Here is a 10971-nt window from a genome sequence, read left to right as displayed (position 1 = left end):
ATATACCAGACTACCCCATATCTAGTAATCTCCCGACAATTCACGAAGGTACAAGATATTTCCAGAAAGCAGGGGGCGTGACACTAGTCACGTGACCTCGCTGACGTAACAGTATTGTTATAAAATGATAGAGCAGACTTCCTGGTTTCGCTGAACCTGTTTCTAACAGTTGCTATTGTATACAGATTGGCGAAAAATAGCGAAGTAGTGTTTCTCTTTAGCCGTGCAGTGATTGTCACACATTTTTTGATGGGATAAAACTTCAATCCACAAAGCTTTATTGTCTTTAGTGACGGGAGGCTGTAATATATGATGGGAATGCGTCATTCGTCAGTGCGCGTGACTTAAGAGTCAGGGCGGAATTGGTTCACAAACGTTATCGTCGGTGTATACTCATATTGAGTTGCCTAATTGAAAGCCTCTAACTGGTAGTCTATTTTTATTAACCTGTTTGAAAGCAGTTCCTCCAAAAATTTAAGTGACACCGTTTTACAAGCGTGATAGCCATGCTAAATTCATCCTTGAGTTTCGTGAATAACAACTAGGGAGCGACAAATCGCCACTAACCTACATTTAACACAGCGGAATTAATGATCGCTTCTCGCACATTCGCTACCACACGAGTATCACGTAAAACACGCACTCCTAAGGTTGAATAGACTGGAATTTGGTTACAGCTCTGTGTGAAAAAGGTGAAAGGATGTTGGATTAAAATGTCACGAAAAACGTGACGAAATATAGGATTTTGCTATCTGTACTACCATATTAGAAGGAATCAACTTATTCAGACTCGAATAGGAATAAAAAATAAAGAAACTAATTGTTTGTATGGTTTTGTATGTAATTAAGCACAAAGCTACACAATGGGCTATCTGTGCTCTGCCCACCACGGGTATCGAAACCCGGATTCTAGCGTTGTAAGTCCGCAGACATACCGCTGTGCCACTGGGGGCAGAAACTTATTTGTCGATACTTATGTATATATATATATATATATATTTGATGTAACTTGTTTTATATACCAAGATTAATTTCCTTTATATATAGACTGTTGATTGTTCAGTTATATGTTTCTACAACAATTAATTACTTTGTATTTTTAGGCAACAGAGGGAAGAAAAGAGGGTCAGGTTCCTGCTTCTACTGGATTAGGAATGAGACCACAAAATTTATTACTAAAACCTGGTTATGTTTCTTCTAGTAATAATGGAATTTCTGGTGAAGGGACTGTTTCAGATGGGACAAACATTCCATTTGATACTGCAGTTGAATCTGAATGGAGTAACTGGATTGGTCAGCATGTCTGTGTTGGAGGGGCCAAAAAAGGAATCTTGCGCTACTTTGGACCTGTTGAATTTCATGCTGGTCTTTGGTGTGGCATCGAACTTGATGAGCTAGTTGGTAAAAATGATGGATCAGTCCATGGAATTAAATACTTTACCTGTGACAACAATTATGGGATATTTGCTCCAGTGAAGAAAGTTCAAAAAATATATTTGCCTTACAATCTACCTCATGATTTTGATAGTGAAAATTTCAGAAAATTGGAGCATACTGGAGATTTTGTGCAGGCTAAGTCTAAACTTCCTACAATGCTATCGAAGTTTTCAATGCAAAGCTCTAAAAATATTAATTTTAGGAATTTAGATGCAGGAAATTCACTAAGTGAAGATCAGAAAATGTCACCTCTAAAAACTTCTTTTCATAATGAAAATGAAACATTTTTGCAAACTCCTTCTGATCCTCATAATGTTCCTGAAATATCAAAAGCTGAAAGTATTTTTCAAATGCTAGAGACACATTCTCAAGAAAACTACATGAGAACTGGGCAGTCTAAAGTAAAAGGTAGAGCAAACTTATTACAAAAGAATACTCTTACTACTGATAATAATTTGAATTCAATTCCTGTAGTGCAAGATCAAAATCAGGTATTTAAAATGACTATATCAGGTCTAGGTTCTACGTCTGTGAAGGAAAAAGGAGATGAGGTAGTATATGAAAACATTTTACCCCAGGGTCCCATGGACAAGTTGAATTCAACCTTTGATATGGAATATGATTCTTCTTTGGAATCTGAAAACACTACAGATATTTTGCCACCCATTTGGACACACAATAGTAAAGAAGTTGATAAAAGTTCTGAAGACCTGCAATATCCTAGAGAAGATTCACTATTTCACCAAGAAGAGTTCTTACATCACATTAAAGTTCAGTCTTTGGAAAATGTTTCTGATGATAATGAAAACTTTGATGATGAGGGTTTATCTCTTGATTTTGAAGAAAGTCTTGGAATTCTAACTCCGAACCAAATGAAAGATTTTACTTTATGTAGTGAGAAGCAAACATCTTTAGTTACTGACTTTCATGCTGTGATGCTTCCTAAGTCATTTTCTTGCGATGAAATGAATGAACTGCCTGAGTATGAAGTAGTGGAAGATGTAACAATAGAGTATAGAGATATTTCTGATCAAGCCCCATATATTTCTAGGAATGGGGGTAACACCTTTATCCAGCAAAACAATACATCTTTGCCTAATGAAAAAGTAATAACCAAAAATTCTGAGGAATCCTCGGAATATCTGCCTGAGATTTGTAGTGACAAGTCAGATTCTACAGAACAGTTTGTGGATGAAACCATTGAGACATCCATGCCATCTAGTTTCTCGAAGGATGAACATAAGAATCTCACTCCTGAGGGCATGCATAGAAATCTTACATATGGAACAGAAAGTATCCCTAGTCAAAGTTTTGGCCAAGAAATTCATGAAGTGTTTATACCTTTTGGATTTCAAGCAGACAATGTAGAAAAAGTAACACAAAAACAACTTTTAAAGAAACAGGAACATTCAGAGCTTCCTGTCCAAAATGACATTTTCCCCAAATCAGATATTTCTGATATAGAAGATCATGAGCTTTCTAGTGTTTATTTAATACAAGAAAATTCTGGTTCTTTAGTAAAAAATGGGAGATTAGCAGAAGATTACACAAAATTATGTGAAATAATGTTATCAAAAACATCTGATGACATAAAAAATGAAGGCAGGCTTCTTAATACATGTTTTTTAAGGCAGCTAAATTATCAGCAATCTGATACTCCTGATGAAAAAGTGTTAAACATCCATGAAACAATGGATCATTGTATTGGACCAAGTAAAATGTCTAACACTAAAGTGTTTATTCCAGTTAAACAAGATGAACAAATGTTAAGTAGAGAAACTTCTTTTGTTTCCATGGAACGACCTTCTTCTACATTCACGATAGGCAGTACTGATACAGGATTCCAAGGTGATCTAGACTCAGAGGGTATGCTTTTAGGAGAAGAATACTGCATGCGCTTTTCAACTTACAGCCAAGACAGTGGAACGCTGTCACTAGAACCAGAAATGGAACAACAGTTAAAAGTTAGAAGTGAATTTTATTCTGGAGAAAAAAAAATTACATCGGATGAAACAATTTCAGAACAACAAAATATAGATTTTGGTTCAAACTCTTTAGATAAACAACTTGGATTACAAGGCCAAAAACAAGGTGGTAAAACCCCAAAATATGAAATAACTGTTAACAGTGGACACGTTTCTGAGAAATTGCTGGGCTATAGAAATGAATCCACATATCAAGCTCATTCAATGTGGGAAAATAAAATGAAAGATGACTCTAAAGAACTTTTAAGATGGCAAGAAAATAAAGATATTTCTAATGTAACAACTGTTACTAGTGAAATTAAGATTGAGGGTGCTTTATCTGTATCATTATCAACAACTCCTTTTGCTACTGATCCATGTGCAGCAGACACAGAAAAAGATAAAAGTATTAGTATAAATAATATCATTAATCACACAATTAAAGATGACTCTGAAAATATTGAGGCTAAGGAAAGTAACCCACAAACTAATCCCAAGCAAGGAAAAGATGAGTTTGCACCATCTGTTGATAAATCAATTAAAAATATGAGAAATGAACAACATCCTCCCAAAAAAGTCAAAACACCCAAAAAGAATGTTATGTCTAAAATTAAAGCCATGATTGAATCTACTGGTAAAAAATCAAAAACTGAAGAAACTAAGAAGACTTCACAGGTGCAGAAGAAAAGCCGATGGGATGCTGTGACATCTAAAATCAAAGCAAGCATGGATGAGGAGAAGTCCAAACCCAAAACAAAAAAAGATATCAAGAGTAGAATTGATACAAATTTAATGGTCTCTCAGCAGCCACAAGAAAGCAAATCTCCAAAGTGTTTAAGAAACAAATCAAAATATTCTGTTAATGAAGGAAACTTTATCAGTAGTAAGCAGTCAGCATTTTCAAAATCAAAAAATACAACCAATTCACAGGGGTGAGTATATTGCTCTATGGCACTTGCATGATAAATATTTTATACATTTCCATTACTTTAATATACTATAAAGTTTTTAAAGTAGTGTCAAAGTGGTTTTATAAATTTAACTAATTAATATACTTGGGACTACAGCAGTTTGGCTATGTTTATTATTTTTAACTTTGAGGTTTAGAACATCAACATAGATTGTACTTATAATCTTTTGGGGGTTAATGTTCACAAACACTTCACTGTTAGTTTTAGAGAATAAAATGTGTTATATTGAAACTTCCTGGTATTTTCATTTTGCTAACCAATATTTGTTGTAAAATATACAAGTACATTAGTACAATCTTATTTTGGAAATGTTTAGATACAGTACAGATTTATTGCACTATCCTACTCTTCTAATCTATGAAAACATCTGAATATTCTACTTTTCAAAAAGTATTTGAGATACTTGTAAATAACAAGTCTTTTTTTTTCACAGAACCCAAAGAAAAATATGTACAAGTCCCATAATCTTAGACTCACAGGACTTCCATGATGAAAGCAATTTATCTTCATTGTCACCCAGCAGTACACTAAATTTTACATCTAGTCTGAGTGAGGCTGTGCCTTCTAGTAAGTTATTATGTATTGAAATTTCTAATTCATGAATTGTTTAAGTTGCTCATATTATGCCATGGATATTTTTCACTATATAATATGCTTCTTATTGAAAAGCTTAGAAGAATTTTCATTAATGGCATTAAGGCATACTCAGAAGTAAATTTTAATATTTCCTAATTGCTAATGTCAATAAGCATGAACTTTGTGTTTTTCTCTCAAATACTTGTGCTGCAAAAATATTACAGGACATATCAAATTTAAGAACAGTGGAAGCCTTTTCAACCTATCACATGAACAGTGGTATGCTTACCAATATTATTAAGTTGGTCATGTTTTCTGTTTTTCTGGTACTTTTATGTAATATATAATAGACAGGATTTAAAACCCTAAATTGACTTCAGCCAGCAAATGGAATTTTTAATAGTTAGTAGTAATGATGAGAGAGCATTTGAACCAATTTTTTATCATGTTTAAACTAATTGTTTTAATTTTTTAAGTATATTTATTAAATAAACTCTTTACTCAAAGTCACAATCTTACTGTAATGGATGTAGCATGTATGTCAGTATCTATGTATGTAACCAAAACTCCTTCTTCATCTATTGAATGGCATCACAACTAGAAAATCCATAAAAGATTTCACACTTTGGGTATTCAAGATTCAGACAATTAGAAAAATAACTGTGGTATGTGCAACAACCATTTCTTTATAATATAACACAATTTTAAATAAAAGTACTCTCCTCACAACAAGAACATGACTTTCACTAGAACTGTACATGAGGGTTTGATTATATCTTTATTGATGTAATTTTCAAATGTAGTACTAAGAAACTGAAGTTCTTAAAAAGCTTTTTTTTTCAATATAGGGTATCACTTTTAACATATAGAAACATTACAGTTTATATCGGTAAAATTTATGAAACTTTTGAGCTCTGTACATCGAATTATTTTGATGCAATGAGTTGTACTTGGCTAAAGAGCACAATCCAAACACCTTTAACCATGTAGTATTTCACAGAAACAAATCCATTTTTAGAAAATTGTCACTTTTTCTAACTTTTTTCAATGAGATATCAATACTATGATTAATAATTACTACCACAAACAGCCACCTGCAGTGTGGCATTTCTGCTAGTATAATCAATGGTAGCAGTTGTGCCATGTTTGAGTGTGAAGCATAACCCTTTGAACAAAAATGTTTTGAACTTCAGTAATATAAATATCCTTGATTAATATGTGTTAAACATTGTTGATTTTTGTCATATTGAGATTTGGAAGAAATCATGAAGCTTCCTGGGTTTATAGAGTCTTGTATGGGGAATCATATAAAAGCAAGCCCCATCTTAGATCTTACCCCTAGGTTCAGTTATTTAATATCTTATTGATCATGTAAGAAATGCAGTGTGGTTAACATTCAAATTTATTATATTGAAAGTATATTTTTTATTTGTTTACCTTCAAATAATTATTTATTGTTTTCCCTTGTAAACATCAACTGTACAAAGTTAAAAAAAAATTCTCCCAAATGAAAAAAAAAGTTTAATCCAAGAAATGTTCATGACTCCATCAAGTTTCACAGATAATCCAAAAATTTACAAGTTTTTGTGGCATACATAAGATAAATACTTACTTCAATGTAAGTAACCATATTTAACTCTTTGAGTGCACACTTAAATTTTGGGTGGTTTTTCAAAAAATGTCAATTATCCACTAAAAATTAAATTTTGAATTTGATTTTCTTTAGTACTTTTTCAATACCAAAATCCACTAATTGCGCTTTTGTGCGGTACTAAGGTGGGAAATTCAAGGACGTATGAGTATCCGGATTGTTATATTATGAGGAAAAGTTTTTATGACACTGTGGAGTAAGTCTGCATGTCACACCAAACAGCTGTAAATGCCAAGGCGGATAAATCCAACGATAGCATACAAAGAGTTAAGGAAATTATTCACTCAGTGTTCAGTCCTGATGACAGTTTCAAGTGAAGACACAGAGTGCAGTACAGGGAGGGCTGGCTTTCCCACATCTACCTTTTTGTAGCTACAGTGGATTAGTTCTTGACACAAATTCAATGGTTCTGGTAGTGCTGTCCATTGTAGTGACTATCCTCCACTTGTTGATTGCCAACCCTATTCCTCAGGGCTGAGTAACTCCTGCCTAGCTATAAGTGTCTGTCCCCAGACATTTCCATCCTGATAAGCTGTTCTTTTTGCATGTTCTAGAGGGGTGGACTCATTTGGAGATTTAATCTAAATACTCTTCTTGCCTTGTGCTATCAGAGTCTGATGTACTTGGTTTACTTTGCTTTGTGGACATGTGCAACTGTACATAAGGATCACAAATCTTTCAATTGACTGTGCATCCTCTTTGCTGATGTTTTCTGGCAGTGGAAAGATTACTAAAAGCAAGTGTAACATCTGAGTAAACTTTCTATGTCTCAAAGGCACTTTCTTTCCTATACCACCTGATGCCAAGGTAGTATCACATCCAGTGAAAGCATGGAAAAAGGCAAAGCCTTGCATTTATCTTGCCCCAAATGGCGAACAATGGTATGGGCTGAAATATATCAATGGCGTTTCCCATTAGTATCAATGGTTTATATCATTATCCTTGAATAGCCATTTCATGCTGCATGGGAAGTGTGAGCCTTATGTCTGTTTCCTCATGGTTGCATGGTGCAATACCCAGTTTGTGTAGTTTCTGTGAGCCAATAACTTCCTCATTGTATGTGCTGAGGATAACTGTGCCTTCCTGTGCTGTGAATACCTCAATGGATTTTGCCAAAAAAAGTAAAAACTCAGTTTTGTTTTCATCATTGCATAATAATGCTTGCCAGTTTGTTGGAATTGCTGTATTAGTTGTTCTAATTCTCTGCTCTCTAACTTCTCTGGTGCTCTGTTTTAAGCTGCCCTCTACATATCTGTCCCACACCACATCAACTCGTTTGACATTCAGAGCTTGTCCAAGTATGTAGGCCTCAGACACTGACATAGCATAGTCCAGGAAAAATCTTGCAGTTTTTGGTGTCAGCATTTGAACTACTGCATCATCATCCAAGATCTTTACTACAACGTCTGGTGCTTGTCATGTGTTGTTTTTCAAGGTAGGAAAGGATGTCTGATTTTTAGCTGGATTTCATTTGTCCTTTAGAAGACGGAGAAGGAAGCTATGTTTAGTGCTCATGCCTGAATAAGAACTCCTCTAGATTTCCATCTTGGACTTGGCAGGCATTGTATAATCTGGCAAATAAATTACACTCACTTTTTAGGGCAGCGACCTTGGTTTGAAATTTCCACTGAGTTTTTTGTATGGTTCCAAATAGTGGTACATTTATTCTATTTATGGTGTCAGTGATTGCCTTTGAACATCAGTTAAGTCTTTCTTCCACATATTCCTCATAGCTTGCTTGTTATATCTTTTGAGTGCATATAATTGATTACACTACAGATGCAGGCATAATATCCTTCTTGTCTAGGTTACAATGGTCTACTGTGTCTTCAGTGAAGGGATTACCCATTACCTCTATTGGTGACATGAGGACTTTGACATCTTTTGCAAATGACTTTTGAATTCCAGGTGTCTAATCATGATAGCATGTGTTATCATTTTTTGGTGTTCAAGAATGTATCTTCAAATTATTTTATTACTCTACAACCTATGGTCCCGCCACCATCCAGCATTTCAAAACTCCAGAGTTTTCTGCGAGTCCTACAGCACCTCCATCACCTTTGGTGAACTTGTTTTCTTGTTCATGATTATGTTATAGTGCTATCAGGGAAAACACATGAGCAGATTTCTGTACAACAAACCTTACATCTTCAAATGCCTGGTAGATTGTAACATGTTTTTCTGGCAGAGCCAGAATGTCTCGAAGATGCATTGGTAACCACCTTGCATTGTGATGTTGATTCATAGCAAATATCCTGGATAGACGTTGACCAAGGATTTGCAGATACAGAGGAAAGTCTCCTTCTCTGAGTGACTTTACATATCCCAGGAACATCAGTTTTACCTTTAGAGTAGTAAACTAGTACTTAAATTGTGGGTGTCTTTCACATGTGACAAAATTTTGCTGTTCACCATCACCATGATTGTACAAGTATTTTTTAAATGGACTTGTCTGTAGGATACGCAGAGCAGCAGCAGTGACTTGGTGGGCATGTTCACTATGCCTTTCCAGGGGTAGTGATTAGCTTGGACTAAGGCACCTGTCTATTCACTGTTCTTCGGACAGTCGTCAAGAGGTCTAAGAACAGCCATTTTGATGTGTAGACCTCCCATCATTACTATAATGGCAAATAATAGTTGGTTCATGGTGATGACTGAAGTTTGCCCAGGGTTGCTTCTTTCACCGCTTTCATGGCTTAACAAATCATTGCATGAGAATGAAATGAGGAGGCTTGTTATAGCAGTTGGTCTTGTTAGTAAAGGCTGGAGAGATGCATGATAAGCAGACCACAATAAATAGTCCTCATTTTGTAGTTCCTCTTTGTTTAAGAGTTCCTGTACCTTTTCTAGCCATTTATGTTCCATTTCCATGGTATTTGCTATATAATCTGAAGGGGGCTTTGAAGAACCATTGGTGGTGGTAGCAAATTGATCATTGGTGGGAGTTGTGACTGGCAGGATATCTGTATGTTGAGAAGGAAGTTGTGAGATTCCTTTTGGTTTGAAATATCAGGATTGAGGTAAGTTTTGTAGTGGTTGACCCCAGGTGTTGGGTAAGGGAAATGGCAGTCCCATAAAAGGAGTCTTCTGCTGTTATATAACTTGGGTTGTGATCTATATTATCTACACTTCCAGTGGTCAGGAGGTCTTTCTTGAGCTTTAGAGGGCACACAACTTGTTCCCTTTCATGCAGGGAATATACACTGTAAGATGATATTTGCATTGCCCAGTTATATGAAATGGCCAATCCAAATTTGTGCGGTTTGTCAACTAGTTCCCTGTTTTGTGTCTCAGCATGTATTATGAGGGAAAGATAGATATTCAATTGGGTTTCCTGGTTAGTGTTGTGTTGAACTGTTGCAGATTCAAGTCTTTAATGCTTAACAGCATTAAATATGAGGACACAATGTAGGACACTAATTGGGCTAATGCTGTACTTTCTAGTGCAGCCTAGCTGTCCTCTTGCTTTGTTGATACCTATGAAGATTTGAGTCTGTTGTCAAGCATGTTCTGTGGTAGAATGCATCAATGGCATGCATATCTCCTACAGCCAGTTTAGCCAATAACTTTGTGTCTTTTAACTCAGTTGCCCAAGATCTCACATTTTTGTCAATATCAATGGCTTTTCATCTTCATCACAGAAAAAACAGGATGTGCCTTCAATTATTGTAGGGATTCCTTGGTTATAACGGGTCTTTACAGGACTCTCAGTTTCAAGTGCCATCTCTGATTTATGCTGCTGTGCCTTCTGTAACTTCAGGCTGTTGCATTTGTTATAGTACTGTTATCATTTGTTATCATACTGCTTCATGTCCTCTAAGTGTCTGTTCCACCCATCTCTTTCATCCATCTTGTCTAAGTCTATGCAACTCAGCTCCTGGAAGCCCTGCAGATTGTCAGAAAATGTTGCATATCCTGAGCTGTAGCCTGATCTTGTGTTTCTTGTTAGACACACAAGCTTTTCATTTTTCTGGTCTTGAAATAAAGCACATAAATTCCAGTTAGTAGGGCACACATTTTTCCTGTGTGCTTGGCCTGTACTGGTCATTTCACCAGATTCTGGCCATCTATGACTGGTGCTGGATTCTGGGATACTACTTCTATGCATAATGTCCAGTTAGTACATTTTATAAGTATTCTGTACCACATCCATATCTTCTTCCTGGAAGCACATTATCAATTATTAGATTTGTGGATATACATATTGTTACGTCTCTGTTTGTTAGATAATTTTCCGTAACTTCGTTCCAACGAAACTTTAGTGACACAAGTCCTTACTTAATAAAACTGGTTTATTCTTTCCGAATATAACTTTACGATACACTTAATTTCAACATTCGCGCTAAAACAAATACTATAACGAACGAACAAC

The 10971-nt window shown here is 35.4% G+C and overlaps 1 protein-coding gene across 4 annotated transcripts in view; it reads left to right on the top strand.

Moving 5' to 3' along the window:
- LOC106478095 (restin homolog) overlaps nt 1–10971 on the top strand; it is a 139184-nt gene that overhangs the window by 32335 nt on the left and 95878 nt on the right. For all 4 annotated transcript variants that reach the window (XM_022381547.1, XM_022381557.1, XM_022381552.1 and 1 more), the window contains exons 2-3: nt 1104–4333; nt 4806–4939. In XM_022381547.1, the coding sequence (XP_022237255.1) occupies nt 1104–4333; nt 4806–4939 (3364 nt within the window). The remainder of the gene's footprint in view (nt 1–1103; nt 4334–4805; nt 4940–10971) is intronic.

The sequence above is a fragment of the Limulus polyphemus genome, unplaced genomic scaffold (genome assembly GCF_000517525.1).
Source record: "Limulus polyphemus unplaced genomic scaffold, Limulus_polyphemus-2.1.2 Scaffold8, whole genome shotgun sequence".
Taxonomy (NCBI): Eukaryota; Metazoa; Arthropoda; class Merostomata; order Xiphosura; family Limulidae; genus Limulus; species Limulus polyphemus.
This window is presented reverse-complemented; position numbering and strand designations above follow the sequence as displayed.